Source organism: Kockiozyma suomiensis (assembly GCF_038497685.1).
Source record: "Kockiozyma suomiensis strain NRRL Y-17356 unplaced genomic scaffold V2V93scaffold_15, whole genome shotgun sequence".
In the NCBI taxonomy this organism is placed as follows: domain Eukaryota; kingdom Fungi; phylum Ascomycota; class Lipomycetes; order Lipomycetales; family Lipomycetaceae; genus Kockiozyma; species Kockiozyma suomiensis.
The window spans coordinates 136,180-157,336 of NW_027117678.1; the positions used below are offsets into that span (position 1 = coordinate 136,180).

Consider the following 21,157-nt stretch of genomic DNA (forward strand, 5'->3'; position numbering starts at 1 on the left):
TATTACTAACTGTATTGTCGCTGGGACGGCGTCCAGTCGGCGAGCTTGGATTAGGCGCTTTCCCCACCTCGTATCCTCCGCTGCCCCGCAAACCGCCTTCCTCTTTTATCTGGCACTTCATCTCCTTTCTGCTGATTTATTCTCTCGTGTAATTACACGGCTTCTTTCAGCAATATTTTCAGTGCCAAATACTCGCGCTCTATTGTTTTAGAAATACTTTCTCGATCGCCGCACTCACTACCGATTTTACCGAGGCTTTGATTGCTTATCCTTGTTACCTCTACCTTCACAATGGCCTCCTTGACCGGCGCTGAAAGTACGCCACTTTTTTATATGATGGAGAAGAACTCTATACTAACTTGGTTAAGTCGCAAAACACAACAACAAAGAGTCGTGCTGGGTTATCGTGCATGGCAGAGCTTACGATGTTACCGAATTTTTGCCTGAGCATCCTGGCGGCCAAAAAATTATTCTAAAGTATGCTGGAAAAGATGCAACCAAGGAGTTTGACCCCATTCATCCCTCGGACACTCTTGACAAGTATCTGCCGCAGTCCAAGCATCTAGGCGCGGTGAACATGGATACCGTCGCCGTTGACAAGTCCGAAGAAGTCATCGACGACGCCGAAAAGGCCCGGCTCGAGCGTGTGCAGCTCATGCCTCCTGTATCGCAGTGCTACAATTTGCTTGACTTTGAAGATGTAGCTCGTCAGACCATGCGCAGTGCGGCCTGGGCATACTACTCCTCTGGCGCAGATGATGAAATCACGCTGCGCGAAAATCACGCCGCATTTCATCGAATTTGGTTCCGGCCGCGTGTGCTCGTCGACGTTGATAGTGTCGACCTTTCGACTACGATGCTCGGTTCAAAGTCCTCTGTACCGTTTTACATCACTGCCACCGCGCTTGGAAAGCTCGGAAACCCTGAAGGTGAGGTTGTGCTCACGCGCGCCGGCTATCGTGAGAACGTCATTCAGATGATTCCGACACTTGCATCCTGTTCCTTTGACGAGATTGTTGACGCGAAGCAGGGTGATCAAGTGCAGTGGCTTCAGCTGTACGTCAATAAGGATCGTGAAATCACAAAGAAGATTGTTCAGCACGCTGAGGCGCGCGGATGCAAGGCCCTCTGGATCACCGTTGATGCACCGCAGCTCGGTCGTAGAGAGAAGGACATGCGATCAAAATACGATGAACAGGCAGCACAGGTGCAGTCAGACGAGAGCACCGTTGACCGCTCACAGGGTGCTGCGCGCGCCATTTCTTCATTTATCGATCCCGCACTAAGCTGGAAGGATATCCCTTGGTTTCAGAGTATTACCAAGATGCCTATTGTGCTCAAGGGTGTACAGCGTGCCGAGGACGCAATCAAGGCGGTTGAATGCGGCGTTGATGCGATTTTGCTGTCTAATCATGGTGGTCGCCAGCTTGACTTTGCGAGACCTGCTATCGAGGTGCTCGTCGAGGTTATGGCGGCACTGAAGCTGCATGGATACGAAGACAAGATTGAGGTCTATATTGATGGCGGAGTGCGTCGCGGAACAGACATTATCAAGGCATTGTGTCTTGGTGCTAAGGGTGTCGGTATCGGTCGTCCATTCTTGTACGCCATGTCTACCTACGGCGAGAACGGAGTCGTGCGCGCGATTCAGCTGCTCAAGGATGAGCTTGAGATGAATATGAGGTTGATTGGCGCTACTTCGATTGATCAGTTGAATCCGTCGTTTGTCGATGTTGCTAGTATTGGCGTGCATTCAAGTGTGCCGGTCGATAACCTGTCGAGCCAAGCGTACGATAAGCTCGTAACGCCGCCGTTCAAGTCCAAGTTGTAATGATGTTGAGAGAAGTGCAGCTGGAGTTTTGGGTTTAGTTTGATAGATGCTGGTATAATCGTATTACATTAAAATGAATCAATGACTTATCTGAGCGCAAAAGTGTAAATGAGTACTGCAGGGGGGGGGGCCCTTGGGATGGCGTATATACGCGCCGCACCCCATCGACAGGCCCGGAGCGGCGTGATGAGGCAGGCACCCGCCGCATCCGTCCTTTGACAATAGTATCAACAATACGCGCCATAACGATTGCATTGACAACATCACAGAGACAGAGATTAGTCGGTCAAAGACACAAATGCGTCACAATGCAGCAGCGCTTCTCTTCGCCAAAGACTCCTTCGTCGAGTCTATCTACTTGCTCTTCTCCGCCTTCGAGCGCACCGCGCGCTGAGGAGGTACTCCTAGTTCACTGTCCACGAGCGCGACTTGTCAGTCTTACTTGTGCATCGTCGGCTACTCCGTCATTTCTATCGCCGCCTTTACAAAATAGCATTGTTAACGAGAGGAGTGTCGCGAGAGGTATGGCTATGTCTTTGCTTTGATGAGAGCAGGATTCTATTTGTGCCTATACGCGTCAAAATAGAAATTATAGAGCTGATGGAGATAAATAATTCTAGGGCCGTTAAAAATTTACAGAATAGCTGCTCATAACAGTACTTTTATTCAGTGTGGTAGCGCCGTACATCCTATTCTTAAACGGTAGGCTACTTTTCACAATCAGAGGCAATGTGGCGAGTTTGATACTGATCATCAATTATATATAGTCTGCGGTGTTGGCAAGTTGCAAGCAACAAATTCATCCTACCGCTGCCGACTCAAGGAACTTATTTTCGCTTAGAAATAGAATCGTATGTGTGTCCTTTTTTATAGCGCCTTCGTACTCATGAATACTAACAGCATCGCAGGACTGATGCAGAACTTCTTCAGATTCTCGAAACAAATCTAGCAAAAAGCTGTCGCTTATTACAAAGTTCCTCGTCGGCGCCACTCTCAGATAAGTCAGCTACATGGAACGAATCACGCGATAAATTCACAGAGATTCTTTCATCAGAGAATCGACCTTCTCTCTCGTCGCCTCATGACGCGACGGTCTCGCCTATTCTTCTCAGACGAGCAAATAAATCGTTTACTGCGGTAGATAATGAGGCGGAAAGCAGCCATCTGTCGAGGGAGTCGATGACGAATCGACGACTGGTATTCGACAAGTCTGTTCTTGCTCACCAGTCTGACCCTTCCACCAAAGATACTGAAAGCGAAGAACATCAAGTATACAGCTCTCCCGGTCGAGAGTCTCAGTTTTTATTCACCACAGATACTGATGATGTCTCTTCATCGGCGGATAGTCTTAGCATCGCCGATAGTCTACCTTCCTCGACAGTCTCCCAGGGACACAACAATTACGACGACGATAGTAACAACGTGGACGAAACAGCCTTGCATCGCACCGCAACATTAAAAGCATCATCGGCACCATCACGAGCAACGACGTATGCGATACCAGATGATCTGGTGTGGGCAGATATGCCATACAATTTCAGCGATTTGTCGTGTTCGCCGTATGGGTTTGAGCGCAAGTGGAAAGTTGAGTTTAGCGAGTGATGGAGGGCAATGTAAAACAGGGATTGGGTCTCGGAGTGATATTTATAATGCTTTTTAATTGGATAATTTCTTAATTTCTTAATCTCTGGGTAGGTTGGGGTGTTAATAGTGAGGGCTCAACATATATTTTGTCTGGGGGTCTGAAACAGCTAATTTTATAACTCGTTGGTTTCTTGCATTTAAAATCGCATATGCGAAATCTATTTGATACTTAATATATTCAAGATATGCTTGATACAAGCAGAATATTTAGAAATTTTTGTCAAGTGGATCAATCTTAAAAATTTTATCCGGATTTAAAATCCGCTTTGGATCCCATGCCAGCTTAAGTTTTCTCATGGCATCGATAGTACTCGGCCCCAGCTCTGTATAGAGATATCCACGCTTTCCGTTGCCGACCCCATGCTCACCAGTGCAAGTACCCTCGTTCGCGAGTCCACGCTCGACCATGCGATGCGTAACTTGGCGAACGGTGTCTTCTTGCTCGGGAAGGAAGAAAATGTTTGTATGGAAATTACCGTCACCGACATGACCGAGTACGCAGGATATTATACCAGATGAGTCAAAGTCTTTTCGAGTCTCCTCAAGCACATAACTCAATCTCGAGAGTGGCACGGCAACATCGGTACCCCACATACGACACTCCGGACCAAAGGTCTCGTAGCCGTAGTCCAAACAAGCATAATGCGCGTTCTTGCGAGCAGCAAAAAGCTCATCGGCCTCTTCAGCACTACGCGCCGGAATAAAGGCCTGACATGAATGAGCATTGCATGCGTTCTTGATTTCTCGCGTGAACTCGGCAAGTACCTTTTCACTAACACCGCCAACCCGAATGAAAAGCGAAGGTGTCTCTAACCACCGACGAGAAGTCATGCCAGCGTTATTGATACACATCATCATGCGATCATCAAGAAGTTCAAGAGCAGATGGTTTGATTCCCGTGCGGAAAATGTCAGCGACGGTATCGGTTGTGTCGCGCGTGTTTGCAAACTGTGCGACGATGACTTTTTCAACGCGTGGCCTGACGTGGACTTTAAGAGTTGCCTCGGTGACGATGGCAAGAGTACCTTCGCTGCCGACGAGAAGGGCGGTCAGATTATATCCTGCACTAGTTTTGCGGGGGCGTTGGCGAGTTTTGATAATTGTGCCGTCGGCGAGGACGGCGGTGAGAGAGATTGTATTATCTTTCATGGCGCCGTAGCTGACAGCGTTAATACCCGACGCGTTCGTGGCAACCATGCCACCAATCTGAGCCGAAGGCGCACAGTCAGATCCAAGAATGAGACCCTTAGGAGCAAGAGTGGCATTGATCTCCGCATAGGGCACGCCGGCCTGGACGACGACGTCGAGGTCATCGTCGTGCACATGCAGAATTTTGTTCATGCGGCGGAAGTCTATGCTGAGGCTGCCGGGTCGTACAGAGTAAATATGGCCTTCGAGTGAAGTTCCAGCAGAGTAAGGCACAACAGGTACGCTGTACTTGTGGCAGATTTTCATAATGGCCGAGACCTGCTCGGTCGATTCAGGAAAAACGACTGCCGAAGGACGCTGCTCGGCGCCGGGAGGATGGTGAGTAGCAGCCGGATTGATGGAGTGCGAGTCAATTTCCTCTTCAGAGCTTGACATGTGCTCGCCGACAATTGCACGGATTTCTTCAAGAGCGCGGGCGGTGGTTGTTGCGTCGGCATAGGATGGGCTAGCGAGGAGCCAGAGCGGTGCGGCGGAGGAGCTCAGAAGGGTCGCAAGGGCCTGCTTCGAGGCTGCCATCGCGGCATCGGCATCGGGTTTGAAAAAAGCGGTAGCAACAAGAGCAGTGGCCAAAGCAGAAAGACCAGCATAGAGTAGGGACGGGGCCGGTTTCTTTGCGGAGTTGCTCTTCGGGGATGATCGCGGGTGTGGGGGCTCGGCCGGTTTTTGCGATGAGCTGATGCAGCGAAGGACACCGCATCGGCGAACGGGACGGGTAGCGCGTGAAAGACTTCTAGAGACAAGCATCAAAGTACGGATGCAGCAGTCTGAAAGTAGTGAAGCAAGTGACAAAAAGGACGAGGAAGAGTAGAAGGGTCTCTTTTGGGAAGCATGGGGGAATTGTTTCTAGCCTCACCATCCCGCGGCTCGATCATCCCGCAAACACATTAACTCATCATCATATTACGATGACGTATATAGACGAGATGCGCAGCCTGCAGCACTTCATAACCAAGTAGTCATAGCAAAGATAGAAGAAGGAAGAGCGACAAATATGTAGGAGGGAGGAAATAATATAATAAAAAGACTCTGTAATAGAAATGATAGTGAATTTTTGAGGAGTAGGGTTACAGCGAGTGAAAGTTTACAAGCTGAGCAGGACTTGTTTAGACACTATCATAGGCAGAGATTTCTTTCGTGTGGCAGTTTCAACTGGGGGAGGATTTTACCGAGTACCATGAATTCAGTATGGTCACATTGTAAATGCCATCATGATCAGAATGACGGTAACGAGAGTAGCTATATCGGGTTACATCGAAGTACATTGAAAGATGGTACGGCGAGGAGATGGTGAAACGTGCTACAGAAGTGTATCTTTGCCACTGCTCATGTGGCATACACACGACAGATGCCCGTCCATAATAGTACATTTACAGAAAAGCGCGAAGAGGATATATATAACACAGAATGACGATAATTAGTGCTGTAGAATGAATCTGAGAATAGTGTAATTGGTCATATATGACGTATCAACCGTCAACTCCCCAAATATAGTAGTCGGTTATTCAGCTCGAGCGATACTAATACTTTGCTTCTATACTCTCTAGCAGCTCTACATTCATCCACATATTCTAACGTCTACACTATTAATAACAGCATCTGCCCGAAGAGCAATTCTGCCCGAGAAAGCAAAGTATAGTTGCCGAACAGTTGTCAGTCAGATGGTCACAAACAACGGCCTGGGCCAAACCATGGTAAACGCTAGCTCCAACAAAAAGCCTAATACTAAAAATAACAGCCTCGCCAGCACTGCAAAAGATCGCCTCGGGGTTTCATCTGCCCCTGATCCCAAAAAGATCCGAGCATTAAGTCCTTCTCGTGACGTGGCTAACCTGGTACGGCTAGTTTAAGCATTTGTACCTGCTTTAGTGCGGCTGTCAATGACGTCATTTTGTCTCTATTATTGTCCCGTGGCTGCCTTCTCAAAGTTGTTTCAGTTCAGCCGTGCATCGCGAGGCTGCTTCGCGACGGCGATTAATGTGTATTCTGTATACATACCCTTTACAAAAAGTGCTGTTGATTGTATAGTAGTGAGTCCTTAATGATAATATTCTAATAATATGAACACTGGTACGAAAAGTGCGATCAGAAGAAAAGAAAAAAAAGTAGATCTCTGGTTGTCAATAACTCTAGCCTTGGTGCCCCTCCTTCAGTTTCGCTTTTTCTCCGCTAGAGCCCGGCAAAATTGAACCTTGTCTATTTTTGTATGCTCTTCTTCAGAACTTAGTGCCCCGGCCTTCTTCATAAATTCGGGACTTCTCGTCCTCATTGATCCCCTCATCCTTGTTCAACTACAACAGCTGCGACAAATACAATCATGAAATTCTATCTTGCTTCCGCTCTCGGTGTAGCCGGTGCCGCGGTCTCTCTCGTTTCGGCGGCTCCCTTGACCAAGCGCGACGATCCCGCATACTTCAGTGTCCTCGCCATTCGCTCAGGCTCTCCCATCCAGCTCTCTCCCTTCTCCTCAGCTGGTGATGGAAAGGTCTACTTTGGCAAGTCTAACCTCTTCAGTAATTACATTGAGGATGGTCTTCTCCATATCAAAGACACCGACAATCTCATCTGGATTGATCCCGACACCAACGCGCTTACTTATGGCAAGGCCGCTCCCGATGGAGCTACAGATGCGACGTGGTCTGTCGTTGACAACGATTTAGTTCTCAATGGAGAGGGCAATGCAATTGCCTGTGGTGACGACTATCAGGTCTTCTGGTCTTCTGATGGAAGTGACTCTGTATGCAGCGGCGCCGATGCCTTGGGTGCTAATCTGTTGGTAGAATATTACCCTTCCTCTTCCTCTTCCTCAGTTGCGTCGGCCACTTCAACTTCTACTTCCGCATCGGCTACTTCGTCAACCGCATACACTGATGACTTTGGTGTTGTGGCTATTAGATCCGGCTCCCCTATTCAATATGCTAGCTTTTCTACTAATGGTGACGGCAATATCTACTTCGGAACCGGCAAGTACGACTTTAGCAACCACATTGACCGCGCGGGCCAGCTCATAATCAAGGGCACCAAGAATATCATCTGGGCCGATCCTGACACCAATGCTCTTGTGTATGGTCCCACTCCTCCTGATGGAGCCGTGTCTGTCATTTGGTCGATTGATGATGGCAGGCTCCTTCTCAACGGCGAGGCCAGAGCTGTTGCCTGCAACGACGACTACCAAGTCTTTTGGTCGCCTGCTGCCAGCACCTGGACTTGCGCCAATGGAGACAGCCTGGGCGCGGATCTTATGGTTAACTATATTCCAGTTTCGACTTCCTCGTCAGTCGTCGCTACTTCAACCTCTGCACCTAGTTCTACTTTGGTCACCAAGAACATCGCCAAGGCTGCCGCTACGACCGAGGCCGCTAGTGCCGCTGAGGCTACCGTCACCTTCTTGCCGCCAAACCTTCTCGTCCCTGTCAAGAAGGCGACTCCTACCGAGGTTTACGGTTCGCAGTACACTGGCTCTGTTGTTGCTGGTGACAAAGAAATAGATACTTTTGTCTCTTTCGACATTCCTTCGCTCGGGGACTCTGTCAAGACCTGCAAGCTCGTCTGGACGCCTCCCTCGGCCAACTCCTTGCCTTCCACCATCACCGGTTACAAGAGATTTCAGATTTTCAAGATCTCCGATACCCTTGACACGTCGAAGCTCTCGTGGAATGTGCGACCTACTCGCGGTGACCTGGTCGGTGTCGTTGATGCCTCTTCGGGATACTTCACTTCCTCTGCTGTTTCATGCGATTTTGGCAAGAAGCAGCAGTTTGAACTTGTCCCATGGGGATACTCTGATGATGAAGTTACCTGGTTCCAGGAGTTGAACCCCGTCACTGGTATCAACTACGCCATGCTTGATTAAGCACTGACAACGTAACTCGTCGTACATATCCTCGCGGTGCACGTTTGGTCCTCATTGTCTTGTGATATTTGATTTTTATTATATTTTCGGATGCGGAGTGGAGTATGACAAACTGGGTCTTTCATTTGTGTAAATTTGAATTTTCGAAGTGTACTATCTGAAACAGAACGTACACATGCATATATTAGTGAACAATATATCCATACTTAACATATTGAGTATTTTTGATGATCAAATCATTTCCAGAAGGCATGAATCTACTCATATATCAACAATTTATATGCGAACAATCCCCAGTTCCCAAAAAGATACGGTCTTGCACATCCCTACCCCCATGCATACCCTCGCGTCCCTCAAACACACCTTTTCGATGTAGGTCTGTAGGCCCTCTGTCAGAATATTTACCTTCGTGGAACGCCTCATACACTTCGCCGTACTTCTCGGTAAAGGACACACCGTACTTGTATTGTCCTAAGCAATCTGCAAATTCGTCGATTAGAGTGTCAATACCATTTGCGTGTACCTCTACTGCAATATAGCCGTGATAATCCACAATAACTCTGAAGCCATCGACAGCAACGGTATTGTTACACTCGTCTGCTCGTCCATATATTGCTTCGTACTCTCTCTCATAATAGTCGATCGTACCGTTAGGCAACAATCACGAAACGAAGCTAATGAAACACATCAACAAAACAGCGGTAGAACACCTATTGTTCAATATAATGTGCGTCATTTTTCACAAGCTAGCATCTGGTATTTAAAAAGAAATTACGTTTTAATGAAGTGACACTACTTTAGAAAAAGTTATTTTTTCAAATCATTCTCAAGTCAGCGGCGACATGCAATTCCAATGACTTTAATTGTCGACGTAATTGGGATTTGGCAGTGCACGTGCTTATCCGTCCACTTATCAGCCTAGGCCGTCGTCTCTTCCTTTCCCTGCAATCGCCTCCGATAGCAGCCCGTTTCCTCTTCTTGATATACATTGCATTTAAGCTGATTTACTAATTGTGGAAATGAGTGCATGTGCAGCTTCGCTGCACACAGTCCCGCGACGGCGACTGCTGGGTTTATTGATAATCCACTCCTCATCTCTCCCTTATTTTTATACCTCAAATACATTCAACTTTACTACTCCGCGACAAATTCCCGCATCTTTCTTTCGCAGTTTTTCACAAGCATCAGTACTACACGCAGCAGCAGCTGCTGCTGCTACAGGAGGAAGTAACAAATACATTGCCTGGCCGACGAAACCGAATCCAGATCCGTACGAGATCTTTAATTTCACACGACAAGACTTTGATCGAAGCGAACTTAAGCGACGGTATCGTGTCCTTGTTAAACAGTACCATCCCGATACAGCACAGCAATTAACATCTGACTCGGCGCGCGCGGCTAATAAAATCATTCGCGATCGGTTTCATCGGATCGTGGCGGCATATGAGATTCTTGATAGCACCACCAAGAAAAGTTCATTTGATGTATTAGGGGCCGGATGGAATTATGCCGATGTAGACCCGGTATCCAAGTCTTCCCAACCTAAGCCAAGTTATACGCAGTACAGACATGACCCATTCCGCGATGAACGAATGTGGGCTTCCGGCCAGACATATGACCGACGGACCGGTCGCGCGCCGCAGACTCCACGATCGAAACCAGTCGACCATGAGAAAAACACGCGGACGTTAATGTGGATTATATTATGTACTACTGTCATCACTTTTTTGCAGAGTTTGAGAGTAATGACCTGGTCAGTATATGATCAAGGTATACCTCCAGCCGCATTTGCCTCGATAAAACCATCGAACGAGGTTCTTACCAAATTACCAGGAATAGATCCCGATGGCGCATGCCTCCCCGAGACCTTATTCTCAGACTCGGCGCCTGCTGAAGCGACAGAGGAGAGCCAGACATTATCGAGGATAAGAAAGATGTTTGAGGCATTGCACGCGCAGGCGGTTTTAGATGGAATCGATAGAGACTCGTCACAATTCAAAGGCATCGAAGAGAAGTATATGGAAAAATGTCGACGGGTAGCTATTCGTCAGCGACATTCTTCTCGTGGAACAAAACGGGCTTTGGATATCCTTGAGACTGATATGATGACTGAGTATGATGGTATGAAAAACATGATTGCTAAAAGTCGGCAATATCAGGATATTATGAGTCGTGAGGCAGAGATATTTTCAAAAAGGAATAAGGCGTCGGTGAATGGCGTTGCATTACAAAAGGATGGTGTTGTGGGTAGTTCTCAAAGTTCTGGTTCAAATGCGGCAGAGTAATGGTGAGGATGATAATTCAAATTCATTGTTCATATGCAAGAACTAGGTTAAGACGCAGAGGCGGCATAGTTAGTTTGGGCTTACGATTTTTATTTTTTTATTTGATATTGGTTCTTAAACTTTTGCTTATTCACAGTCTCTTGAAATCAATATGTTCTAATCGTACATAATCCCTCCAATCTTCTTTCTTAGCCCATCGCTCTCATTGCCAACTCAAAAGCGTAGAATGTGCTAGCATTCACTGGCGCAGCTCGCAAAATAGTAGGCACAAAACCGCGAAAGAACCCCTTCACACCCGACGCCAAGTAAGTTTTGCGGAAGCAGTCTATCGTTGACGAGAATTGTCTCTTTGCCGGATCAAGCGCGTCGGTTTGCATCTTCGATTTGACGACATCAAACGGGTAGGCGGTCATCCATACACTGTATCCGGCGCAACCTCCGTAGATGCATAGTCTCCAACCGGGGATTTCTGTTCGCTTGATGCCATTGTCGCGCATGTCCTTGTTGACAAGATACTCGTATGTAAGAAAGTAAATTCTGAAAGAGTCAGTTCCGCTAGCTACTCTCAAATTGGTTCAAAGTAAGAAAACATACCCCATTCCATGTCCTTCGCGCAGTAAAGTAGGGGTGATACCCCGGAAAACACCTGCAACACCCGATGCTTGACGCAATTGTCTAATGACATCTAACGGGCCAGAGAACTGTCTCGGCACCGTATTTGTCTGAGTCTGCAAGCGAATACTACTTAAAATTAGCTGTTGTCGTACTACGTTCAAAGTCTGAAACTCACCGAACATGCTCAATTGGACTAGCTAGCATACTGTTTGCCAGACCTGCTGCAGAGCCAGAGATGTAGTATTGTGGATAGGTTAGTGAGTCTGAAGAGATACCATTACTCTTATTATGTGCACCAAATAAGCGCTTCATGCCTTCAAACACGCCAAATTGAATCGACACTATAGCTCATTAGAAATTACATCAATAACTCTTTTTTTTTAATTTCAGAGCTTACCGCAGGCACCAACTATTCAAATCAGTTAACTAAATGTCAAATGAGAGACGTAAAGTAGCTACTTACCGCCGACCAGCGGAGTCAGTGTACCCTTATAGAACGCCAATGGGCCCTCTGATTTCAGAAGCTTGGTGACAACATCTAGAGCACCAGAGTACGTTCCAGGTGGTGCACTTTGCAGTCGTACCTATTGTTGCCGTCATATTAGCATGACCTTTTATGAGTAAAGTGCCAAATTTTGCAGAAAGGATACCTTTGTCGTGTCAAACGGCTGTCCCACAAGAACCTGAGCTTTATACAATTTGTTTAGCTAATAAAGATTATAATAAAATGCTAGAGATAAAAACACTAAGCATACCGATTCCACCACAAGTTCCAGCAGCCACGTCCTTTAATACACGAAGTCTGCTATCCGAATCATGCTGCTCGACAGCTTCAATAATTTGCGATTCAACGTCTTCCATAGTTTTTAACAAACTGCTTTATCGACAAAAACAAAGTGAACTGCGAGATACAACTCAGAAGCTATTGAGCAAAAGTAGCCAATTTAAGTACTGTTTTCTTCGTTTTTGAAAGATTTTTTTTTTAGAATTTGGCGGGGCACGTTTGAGTTGGCGATGAGTCTAGTCTTTGAAGGCTGAGCCGCACTCTTCACCACTGTAACTTCTAAAGGTAATGTTTACTGTCCATTTTTTTATTTACTAATAAATGTAATATATATATTGTATCTTCGATATTAGTTTGATATAATGAATATGAAGTAATCCAATTGAATGTTTTTTTTCTTCAATTGATGAGTCTCTGGATGAAAATGCTGCAGATACTTGATTCGGCCATTGTTCATTACTCCAAAATCTCTTCGCAGCACTTACAGATAATTGACATCTAAATACGAGCATTCACAATAGCTTTTAACAACATACGCTTTTTTTAATTAGCTGAAACAGAAAAATTCATTGCAAATGGCAATGACGGCACAAATTCACTACAAACCCCTTAACACGTCATTGCAAAGCAATGAGATTGCTCTAAGATATATGCTCCATATTAATAATTTTTATCGCCTTTGCAGTTGTTTTTCATATACACTTCCCTGGATTCAACTTCGCAGATAAATACATTAGACAAGATGATTTCATTGCGAAATATCGCACGCAGAGAGCTTGCTTCGTCGCGTAAGCTCGGATCAGCGGTACTCTTCCCGCGTACTGAAATGCTGCATGTTTTCAATAGAAATTACTCGGCACAATCTAAAGCGATTGTTTTTGCAAGTCACGGAAAGCCTCTTGAAGTACTTAAGTATATCTCTCTTTATATCATATGATTTCTAGATGATCATAGAGTTGACGGGTATATTTAGAATACACTCATTTCCATTACCGGATCTCACTCCAGAGTCTATTCTTGTCAAATTTCTAGCGGCACCCATTAACCCCGCAGACATCAATCAAGTCGAGGGTGTATACCCTCTTAGGCCACCATTCCAAACAACAGAAGTCTCAAGCGAGACTCCAGTCGCGATGGGCGGTAACGAAGGTGTGGTTGAAGTTCTGGAGGTTGGCGACGCTGTAAGCGAGTTCAAGCCTGGTGACCGCGCAATTATGCGACACACATTATTCGGTACCTGGAGGACAAAAGCTGTAGCGACGACTCAAGACCTGACAAAGATTCCGTACTCTAAAGAAGAGATCTCCGCAGTTCAGGCAGCTACCGCATCCGTAAATCCCACAACGGCGTATAACATGTTGACAGAGTTTGCCGACATGAGACCTGGCGACTGGTTTATTCAGACAGGCGCTAATTCCGGAGTTGGACGCGCTGCAATTCAACTAGGTCGACGTTTCGGATTTAAAAGTATTAACGTCGTGCGCAATCGTGATGATATCGACGAGTTGAAGAAAGATCTCGAAAGTCTGGGTGCCACGAAGGTAGTTACAGATGAAGAATTAGCCGACAAGGGATTTAGAAAAGTGATTAAGGAGTGGATCGGCTCGTCGTCAATCAAATTGGGATTGAACTGTACTGGCGGTGACTCAACGACTAACATTGCCCGACAACTCGCCGAAGGAGGACATCTAGTCACTTACGGCGGTATGGCTCGTAAACCGGTGACTTTACCAGTTAGCTTGTTTATATTTAAAGATATCACCTCGCACGGATACTGGCTTTCTCGGTGGTCAGATGCGCATCCTAATGAGAAAGAGACGATTGTGAACGAGATTTTCAGCTTGATTAAGGCTGGCGAGCTGAAAGATGTGCCAACGGATGAGTGGGTTTGGACGGAAAATATGTCTGAGGAAGAGATGCTTGATGTATTCAAGAAAGGAGTGGCTACATATATCAACGGGGCAAAGGGACGCAAGCAGATTATTGTCATGAAATAGTTTATATTAAATTATACAGAAGGGTACCTATTAACGCCGAATCCCAAAAAAAGTCAATTTGCGCTCACGAATCGTTCTTTGATGTCGAAGTTTGGGCTTCCAGGACAGCTAAAGCATCTTTTCCGTACAACTGCTCAATCTCGGAGCGAGGCACATATCTTCCCAGATCAAGTGGCATAAAATCTGTCTTCAATTCTCGGCTCTTCTTGGTTTTTGGTACAGGTGCTATCCTCGGAGTTAGAAGCACGACTCGAATTGAAACCAGAAAAATCTGATTAAGATAGACTCACCTTTCTCGTTTTCTTGTAAGTAGAACCGACGGAGTAGCATTATCGCTTCTTCTCGGTAAAATCCAGGGTATGCCGGATACGGTCTTTCAACGCCTTCACTGTAATAGAAAGATTCTTTAATATCCCCACTCAATATTTCACATAAAAAAGTAATCTCACTCTGAATTAATCCGCAAAACTGATCCACAGCCGCCAAATCTATCATTAGCGCAGCCAAAATAGACTGCGCGAATCTTCAACTGTCTTAATGCGGAGGCGCACATGACGCACGGCTCAACGGTGACATACAGATCTGTCTCCTCAAATATTGAGGAAGGATTTGTTTGTAATATGTGTTCTATGCCAAGAAATTCAGCATGACGAGTACCCTGTTCAAAATGGTAAGTAAATCAATCACGAGAAAAGCAAACAACACAGCTGAGAGAGAAAGCACATACACACAGAGAACGATTAGTATCATTCATGCCTTCGGCTATTATTTCTCCATCATGAACATATACACATCCAACTGGTACTTCATCAGAGTCAAAAGCGAGATTTGCCTGGATAGTTAATTTGACATGTGAGTTTCACGAATCATCAAAAAGGAAGATGAGATATACCATTCGTAAGGCCCTTGCCATATATTCATGGTGTTTTGTAGACATTATTTGTTGTTGATATATTTTTATCCGTTCATTCAATGTATTTGGAATAAATATGTCTTATGAGTATTGCACATAGTTTGTTAAATAAAGCTGGTAAGATTTTATAATAATTCAGGAGCGTGTGCGGCGTTCAATAAGTTTGGTGAGCTGGTTGCCTGCTGTCCAATAAATCAAACTCTTGTTGTTTTCAACTAGTCCGAAAATCCAACATTTATTATACAATTCTAGAAATAATTCAGAAAATACAGTTGCAATCATAGAACGACAATAAATGTCAATTGTGCAAGAAGGTCGCATTTGCCTTCGCAACATTGCATCTCAGAATCAACGACTACGAGCCCTAATTTCACTTCGTAGCGAGGAAACGGTACTCGCCGAGCTTTCTGCTCTAAGTAATGATACAGATGGTGAATTACGCGGAAAAACAGTTGTATTGAAGGATAATATCTGTACGGTATGGGGGAAGACTTCTTGTGCTTCGAGGATGTTGGAAGGTGCGTCTTTAGAGTAATATCCGAAGGTGCAGTGAGAATTATTAATGAGTTGAAATAGACTACCAGAGTCCTTATAATGCCACAATTGTTGATAAAATTGCTGAGAATAAAGGAGTTTTTCTCGGAAAGGCAAACATGGACGAATTCGCAATGGGGTAAGTCACTTCTCTGTTTTTCTACGTTTTATCTAACATCTTTTTGAGAACCGACAACATACACACAATTTATGGACCACCATTAAACCCTCTCTTTAAAGCGGAACACTCGACAGGCGGATCATCAGGCGGTTCTGCATCAGCGGTAGCGTCTCACATGTGCGATATATCACTCGGAACTGATACAGGCGGATCAGTGCGATTACCAGCTGCCTACTGTGGAGTAATCGGGTTTAAGCCTTCGTACGGTCTGATTTCAAGGTGGGGAGTTGTGGCTTTTGCGCAGAGTTTGGATACGGTTGGAATAATTGCGCGGAAAATAGAGGATGTGAGAAAGATGTTCAAAGTCCTAAACTCGCATGACGACAAAGATCCCACAAGCATATCAAACTCTTTACGGTCTCGTATAAATACCAGGAACAATGATTTACAACCGCGAGGTCGACCGCTACGAATTGGAATTCCGCGCGAATTTAATGTGGATTCACTTTCTGCTGTCGTTAAACAAGCATGGAAGTCAACTCTTGTCGACCTCCGCGACGCAGGCCACGAGCTATATACCGTCTCAATGCCATCTATCGCCAACGCTCTACCAACATACTACATTCTCGCACCCGCTGAAGCCGCTTCCAATCTTGCCAGATACGATGGCATACGGTTTGGTTTTCGTTCTGAAATAGATGGTGACGAGCACGTCCTTTACGGACGTACGAGAAGTGAAGGGTTTGGAACTGAAGTACGACGACGAATATTATTAGGAAATTATAATTTGTCGTCAGGAGCTATGACGAACCATTATATCCAGGCGCAGCGCGTAAGACGCAAAGTGCAAATGGATTTTGATAGAGTGTTTGCCACCAAAAACCCATTATCGACAACCCCAACTCCAACACACGATGAACACACAGTTGATTTTCTAGTCACTCCGTGCTCGACTGATACTGCACCATCTCTCGAAGACATTTACGCGCAGAAATCGCCTTTGGACGCATATGTCAACGATATACTTACTGTTCCCGCTAGTCTGGCTGGCATCCCGGCTATCAGCGTTCCCCGAGCGGCACCTGACGGACGCACAGTAGGTATTCAAGTTATGGGACAGTATGGGGACGATGATCGGGTGCTTCAAATTGCTCAAGAGATTATGGGATTTAATATTTAACGAACCTGTACATACATATCCCTATTATTCATTTTTAGAAATAATATTATTTGAATAATCTATATATCAATATCCTGTCTACCAGACAAAATCGCAGAAACTTTCTTCGTCTTTGTCCAAAATGTTTTTCTCGGTCTACGGTTCTCAGCCTCAGTCTCATGCTCAAACAAATGTCTGACCCCTGTAAAGACTACACTCGCACCCATAATTCCAATAACAGCCGCCGTATCCTCTGTTGATCGGCCACCATCTTTAGTTTGTGAAGTCTCGATGAATTCCATGCATTTGACAGCCAATCGAGTAGCACGAAGACGGTCCATTGGTGACGGAATACCGCCCTGCTGCACGTGTCCTGGGTTAGCTGTACGTGCATCGAAGCGACCTTTAGCCTCCTCACGGATAACATCGGCAATAATTTCAGTAGAAAACACAGTTGAAGTTTTCTCATTTCGAAGAATGAGTTTTCCGGCACGGTTCTGACCTTCATCATTAGCGTAGCTCTCTCGCAAAAATTTGACGTCCTTTTCGAGCATTGACAAAGAAATTCCTTCCTCTGGGGTGTACACGGCCAGCGCGCCCACGCAGAGTCCGGCATAAGCCGCCACATAACCAGATTTTCCTCCCTGTACTTCGACCACAAACACACGCCGCCGAGTTGCAGACGCAGACTGCTTGATGACATCGCAATAGTCAACAAGCGCATTCAAACAGGTGTCTGAGCCAACGGAGTATTCGGTTCCAGGTACGTTATTTGAAATAGTTGCTGGCAGACACACCATCGGAATCCGTAGTGCCGGGTACGACACGCGCGCCTGCTCAAGCTGCGACAACGACAGAAAAGCCTCAAAGCCACCGACAAGCATCAAACCATCAAACTCGTATTTCTGAAAGTAGTAAGCCACCATACCCAGATCGACATCGGGCAAGTTACGATTGGTACCAATTTCGGATCCACCGCGAATAACCCAATTATCAACATCAAGCCAGTGCAGTTCCTTAACAGAGCCATGACGTGCAAGACCTGTAAAGCCGTTGTGAATAGCAAACGCACGGTGACCGCGCGAAAGGCAGTAGCACGTTGCCGCACGAGTAGCGGCATTCATACCGCCGGCCGGAGCACCGACGTTGATGATTGCAATCTTGAGACGCTTGTCTTGCGGAAGTTTGAGAGACTCATCATCGATGTTGTTGATAGCTTGGAAAGCTAGCAAATAATCCGCAAACTCAGTGTCGCGAAGCGACATCGCACGAGCAAAATCCTTCTTTTTGATTGCGCTAGCTACTTCTTTTGTCAGTGCGACAGATTGGACAAGCGGCTTGCGCGAAATTTTATTTTCGTTGATGCCAATCATAGGCGAAGGAGTATCCGGCGTTGATTCAAGCACGGCTTCGACGGCGTCGTAGCCTTGCATAGTCGCAATCAGACGATCAAAAGCAACAGCGGAGCCACCTCGCTGCACATGGCCGAGGGTCGTGATACGAGTATCGAGACCTAAACGCTCGACGAGAAGATCTTTGACGTTCTCAGCAGAGATTGGGTTTAGATCAGAGTCGATTGCGCCCTCGCAAACAATGACGATAGTCTTTCTCTTGCCCTTTTGCCTATGCTATAACATTTGTTAGCTTGTACTACTGCACAATATAATATTAAAAGCGACTTACAGCATCAACAACAGAGCAAATCTCATTACCCCATTCAGAAGCGTTGGGTGGCTGCTCGGGAATAAAAACATAATCGGCACCAGTAGCGATACCAGCCATCAAGGCCAACCAACCGCAGTGTCGACCCATGACTTCGACAACAAACGCGCGCGAATGAGAAAGAGCAGTGGCGTCAATAAAATCGACACTCTGACAGATTCTTGTGAGCGACGAGTATGCACCAATGGTTGCATCGGTGGAGGACATGTCATTGTCAATCGATCCAACAAGACCAACAATTGTGAGATGCTCATAACCCCTGATCTGACTGTCAGTGAGCTCTTTGGTCTCAATGAGTTCCTTAAGTAGGCCAGGCCACTCTGCACGGAACAAGTCGGCACCGGTCAGAGATCCATCACCACCGCAAACAATAAGCGCGTCGATACCGTTGACAATCATGTTTTTGGCAGCCTTCAAACGGCCCCAGCGTTCACGGAAGGCGGCACTGCGAGCTGTTCCGATTAGTGTTCCACCCTCGGAAAGCCAGCCACGGACGTCTTCCCATCGCATCTGCTTTATCATGTGGCCACCCTGGACGAGACCCTCGTAGCCTTCGTAGATTGCAAATGCGTCGCAGCCCTTGTGGATGGCTGCACGGACGACAGCACGTACAGCTGCGTTCATACCAGGAGCATCACCACCCGAGGTGATGATGCCGATCTTTTTTCGTTTACCAGACGAGAGAGAAGCAGAAGAGGAAATCTCAGCAGGATCTTTTGGAAGTAAAGAACTAGCGTTGAGGAGGCTATCAGGCAGCTGAAGGAAGGTAGGCCGCGCTGAGGTGAAGGGATTTGCCTTAACCGTGAACCCAAGCAAGTTCCCAAGAGGATCATGAGCGTAAACCTCAATTGGGTCAGAATCGGAAGGCAGAGGCTGATAGAGGATCTTGTGATGTCTGAGCATTTGAATCAAGCGGTCGATGTACGGCGTATAGAAAACGAAGGCGGCTCCCTGGCCGCGCCAGTCGCGCTCCTTGCGGGTTTCCGAAGCAGCCAAAGCAGGATCAAACTCAGAGGAAGGAACAAGACGCAAGGTAATAGTAACACGTTCGCCTTCGGCCGCTTTGGAGGCCGAGGAGTAGAGCCAGGACTCTTGGGTAGAGTCAAAGCAGTGGTCGGCACGCACGATGGGTGAGGGATTCGATCGGTTGTACACAAGTAGCTCGGTAAATCCAAGGTCAAGATAGAAAGAGAGAGTCTTACTGAAGAGATCTTGAGTAGGAGCGACGATCGAGAGGAAGGAGACGCCGTGGACGAGGGAGAGGGTTGAAGAGGCGGAGGGCTCTTCTAGAAGTGGGCTAGAGACCGGCTCCGGCACTGTCTGAGGTTCAAGATAGGGCGATGCCGCCATTGCTGATGATAGAGCTGCCGCGAAAGCAAAGAGAAAGCAAGAAGAGGCAGGAAGAAGGGCAGAAAGAAAAAAGAGAGCTGACCCTGCGAAGAAGAAGAAGAATAGGGTTTGGAGGTGACTGCGCTAATGCGGTTCGACCTTTAAAGTCGCCGGTGCTGCGCGGTTGACTGAACGCTTGTTTTGCTAAGATTGAACAGATATCGGAGTAGTTAACAGAGTTGATGTAAAAAAAGTAGATAAGCAAGTTCTAGAAATCACGTTGAGGTGCAATTTCAATTGACAGAGAAGACAGCTATGCAACTGGTGCTGTATAGAATACTTACCAATGCGCCAGCATAACCATTTGATCGGATTGTTAGCAATTAGCTCTAGCCACAACTTTACAACTAGCAATGCAATGAATCTACTGATGAATCCACTTTTTTAGACAGCAGGCTGCAAAGCACTGAAGGAAGATTACACAACTATCTGTCATCTACTTCTTACCTAAATATGAGATAAGCACGCCCCTGAAACTTTAAAATTCCAGGTACGACGAGGAGACGCAGATAAAGAAATAATAAAACATTTGAAGCCAACTAAAGGTGAATTAAAAATAACTATAATTGCAAGAAAGGATGATCAATTGAGTAGTATCTTGCGTGTTTTGATGTAATGACAACACAGAAAGGAATACTAGAGAAAATTTGGTTCTACCGCCAGAAACGGGTAAAGAGGAATGCTTCTCCATTCCTTCCTAGTGCAGCAATATCTCGCTTGCCATACAAGGACTCCTTTTTATTTGCAGGAGAGCTGACAGTGATTAAGAGAGGAAATTTTGAGGCTCGGATAGTTTAGCAGAATTTTATTGTTTGAGATACTGTTTATTTACAGTCAGAATGAGCATTGAGAAGTGCTGCATGGAGCCCCAGACGGCAAACACGATCCACCAATTGACACAGCGTATCTGAAGAGCGCATATACTCTTACTTTTACAAACTCATTACATGAACAAATACGCTCCATCATATAAACTGTCATCAGAAAGAAAAAACTGCTCGGCGGAGCCGCCGCCCGAGTGTCCCGTTTCAGGTAAGCTTGACAGACACATCTGCGGCTCACAACTCACAAAATCTAAAGCTTTCGGCTTCGGTCTTGACCCAT

The 21,157-nt window shown here is 46.2% G+C and overlaps 10 protein-coding genes across 10 annotated transcripts; 6 read left to right on the plus strand and 4 right to left on the minus strand.

Moving 5' to 3' along the window:
* The first annotated feature begins 73 nt into the window (after positions 1–73).
* Positions 74–2,018, plus strand: V2V93DRAFT_375037 (FMN-dependent dehydrogenase-domain-containing protein). Its single transcript, XM_066911384.1, has 2 exons — positions 74–316; positions 369–2,018. The coding sequence occupies exons 1-2, from the start codon at positions 292–294 to the stop codon at positions 1,829–1,831; spliced, it is 1,488 nt and encodes a 495-aa protein (XP_066763622.1). The 5' UTR covers positions 74–291; the 3' UTR covers positions 1,832–2,018.
* On the plus strand, positions 1,964–3,689 carry V2V93DRAFT_375042 (inheritance of peroxisomes protein 1-domain-containing protein). Its single transcript, XM_066911385.1, has 4 exons — positions 1,964–2,353; positions 2,452–2,533; positions 2,599–2,682; positions 2,740–3,689. Exons 1-4 carry the CDS (start codon positions 2,140–2,142, stop codon positions 3,431–3,433), a joined length of 1,074 nt encoding a protein of 357 aa, XP_066763623.1. The 5' UTR covers positions 1,964–2,139; the 3' UTR covers positions 3,434–3,689.
* On the minus strand, positions 3,683–5,200 carry V2V93DRAFT_328264 (uncharacterized protein; the record flags this gene model as incomplete). The annotated part of the gene is made up of 1 exon (XM_066907587.1): positions 3,683–5,200. One exon carries the CDS (start codon positions 5,198–5,200, stop codon positions 3,683–3,685), a length of 1,518 nt encoding a protein of 505 aa, XP_066763624.1.
* A 1,708-nt stretch (positions 5,201–6,908) lies between these two features.
* On the plus strand, positions 6,909–8,752 carry V2V93DRAFT_375047 (ubiquitin 3 binding protein But2 C-terminal domain-containing protein). Its single transcript, XM_066911386.1, has one exon. The coding sequence runs from the start codon at positions 6,999–7,001 to the stop codon at positions 8,532–8,534; it is 1,536 nt and encodes a 511-aa protein (XP_066763625.1). The 5' UTR covers positions 6,909–6,998; the 3' UTR covers positions 8,535–8,752.
* Positions 8,753–9,378: 626 nt separating this feature from the next.
* V2V93DRAFT_375049 (uncharacterized protein) lies at positions 9,379–10,998 on the plus strand. Its single transcript, XM_066911387.1, has one exon. The coding sequence runs from the start codon at positions 9,554–9,556 to the stop codon at positions 10,817–10,819; it is 1,266 nt and encodes a 421-aa protein (XP_066763626.1). The 5' UTR covers positions 9,379–9,553; the 3' UTR covers positions 10,820–10,998.
* Positions 10,929–12,409, minus strand: V2V93DRAFT_375054 (mitochondrial carrier domain-containing protein). The gene is made up of 7 exons (XM_066911388.1): positions 12,190–12,409; positions 12,085–12,122; positions 11,898–12,018; positions 11,832–11,843; positions 11,610–11,775; positions 11,414–11,560; positions 10,929–11,356 (listed from the first exon to the last, which is right to left on the minus strand). The coding sequence occupies exons 1-7, from the start codon at positions 12,293–12,295 to the stop codon at positions 11,008–11,010; spliced, it is 939 nt and encodes a 312-aa protein (XP_066763627.1). The 5' UTR covers positions 12,296–12,409; the 3' UTR covers positions 10,929–11,007.
* A 465-nt stretch (positions 12,410–12,874) lies between these two features.
* V2V93DRAFT_375055 (uncharacterized protein) lies at positions 12,875–14,596 on the plus strand. The gene is made up of 2 exons (XM_066911389.1): positions 12,875–13,130; positions 13,192–14,596. The coding sequence occupies exons 1-2, from the start codon at positions 12,961–12,963 to the stop codon at positions 14,213–14,215; spliced, it is 1,194 nt and encodes a 397-aa protein (XP_066763628.1). The 5' UTR covers positions 12,875–12,960; the 3' UTR covers positions 14,216–14,596.
* On the minus strand, positions 14,179–15,327 carry V2V93DRAFT_375058 (cytidine deaminase-like protein). Its single transcript, XM_066911390.1, has 5 exons — positions 15,108–15,327; positions 14,943–15,047; positions 14,665–14,873; positions 14,506–14,603; positions 14,179–14,440 (listed from the first exon to the last, which is right to left on the minus strand). Exons 1-5 carry the CDS (start codon positions 15,150–15,152, stop codon positions 14,280–14,282), a joined length of 618 nt encoding a protein of 205 aa, XP_066763629.1. The 5' UTR covers positions 15,153–15,327; the 3' UTR covers positions 14,179–14,279.
* V2V93DRAFT_375060 (amidase signature domain-containing protein) lies at positions 15,262–17,025 on the plus strand. The gene is made up of 3 exons (XM_066911391.1): positions 15,262–15,646; positions 15,705–15,801; positions 15,850–17,025. Exons 1-3 carry the CDS (start codon positions 15,424–15,426, stop codon positions 16,961–16,963), a joined length of 1,434 nt encoding a protein of 477 aa, XP_066763630.1. The 5' UTR covers positions 15,262–15,423; the 3' UTR covers positions 16,964–17,025.
* On the minus strand, positions 16,993–20,341 carry V2V93DRAFT_85852 (6-phosphofructokinase). Its single transcript, XM_066912813.1, has 2 exons — positions 18,626–20,341; positions 16,993–18,570 (listed from the first exon to the last, which is right to left on the minus strand). The coding sequence occupies exons 1-2, from the start codon at positions 20,012–20,014 to the stop codon at positions 17,023–17,025; spliced, it is 2,937 nt and encodes a 978-aa protein (XP_066763631.1). The 5' UTR covers positions 20,015–20,341; the 3' UTR covers positions 16,993–17,022.
* Positions 20,342–21,157: the final 816 nt, after the last annotated feature.

Bases quoted from the DNA above. Each gene is read 5' to 3' on its own strand.
- V2V93DRAFT_375037 (XM_066911384.1), top strand. From the start codon at position 292: ATGGCCTCCTTGACCGGCGCTGAAA. The intron at 317-368 runs GTACGCCACTTT...AACTTGGTTAAG, and splicing joins CTCCTTGACCGGCGCTGAAA to TCGCAAAACACAACAACAAA.
- V2V93DRAFT_375042 (XM_066911385.1), top strand. From the start codon at position 2,140: ATGCAGCAGCGCTTCTCTTCGCCAAAGACTCCTTCGTCGAGTCTATCT. The intron at 2,534-2,598 runs GTAGGCTACTTT...AATTATATATAG, and splicing joins GTACATCCTATTCTTAAACG to TCTGCGGTGTTGGCAAGTTG. The intron at 2,683-2,739 runs GTATGTGTGTCC...ACAGCATCGCAG, and splicing joins TTTCGCTTAGAAATAGAATC to GACTGATGCAGAACTTCTTC.
- V2V93DRAFT_375047 (XM_066911386.1), top strand. From the start codon at position 6,999: ATGAAATTCTATCTTGCTTCCGCTCTCGGTGTAGCCGGTGCCGCGGTC.
- V2V93DRAFT_375049 (XM_066911387.1), top strand. From the start codon at position 9,554: ATGAGTGCATGTGCAGCTTCGCTGCACACAGTCCCGCGACGGCGACTG.
- V2V93DRAFT_375054 (XM_066911388.1), bottom strand. From the start codon at position 12,295: ATGGAAGACGTTGAATCGCAAATTATTGAAGCTGTCGAGCAGCATGAT. The intron at 12,123-12,189 runs GTATGCTTAGTG...AATTGTATAAAG, and splicing joins TGGAACTTGTGGTGGAATCG to CTCAGGTTCTTGTGGGACAG. The intron at 12,019-12,084 runs GTATCCTTTCTG...CGGCAACAATAG, and splicing joins AGCCGTTTGACACGACAAAG to GTACGACTGCAAAGTGCACC.
- V2V93DRAFT_375055 (XM_066911389.1), top strand. From the start codon at position 12,961: ATGATTTCATTGCGAAATATCGCACGCAGAGAGCTTGCTTCGTCGCGT. The intron at 13,131-13,191 runs GTATATCTCTCT...GGGTATATTTAG, and splicing joins AAGCCTCTTGAAGTACTTAA to AATACACTCATTTCCATTAC.
- V2V93DRAFT_375058 (XM_066911390.1), bottom strand. From the start codon at position 15,152: ATGTCTACAAAACACCATGAATATATGGCAAGGGCCTTACGAATG. The intron at 14,874-14,942 runs GTATGTGCTTTC...CATTTTGAACAG, and splicing joins ATACTAATCGTTCTCTGTGT to GGTACTCGTCATGCTGAATT. The intron at 14,604-14,664 runs GTGAGATTACTT...TTTCTATTACAG, and splicing joins GTTTTGCGGATTAATTCAGA to TGAAGGCGTTGAAAGACCGT.
- V2V93DRAFT_375060 (XM_066911391.1), top strand. From the start codon at position 15,424: ATGTCAATTGTGCAAGAAGGTCGCATTTGCCTTCGCAACATTGCATCT. The intron at 15,647-15,704 runs GTGCGTCTTTAG...GAGTTGAAATAG, and splicing joins TGCTTCGAGGATGTTGGAAG to ACTACCAGAGTCCTTATAAT. The intron at 15,802-15,849 runs GTAAGTCACTTC...CATCTTTTTGAG, and splicing joins ATGGACGAATTCGCAATGGG to AACCGACAACATACACACAA.
- V2V93DRAFT_85852 (XM_066912813.1), bottom strand. From the start codon at position 20,014: ATGGCGGCATCGCCCTATCTTGAACCTCAGACAGTGCCGGAGCCGGTC. The intron at 18,571-18,625 runs GTAAGTCGCTTT...CAAATGTTATAG, and splicing joins TTTGCTCTGTTGTTGATGCT to CATAGGCAAAAGGGCAAGAG.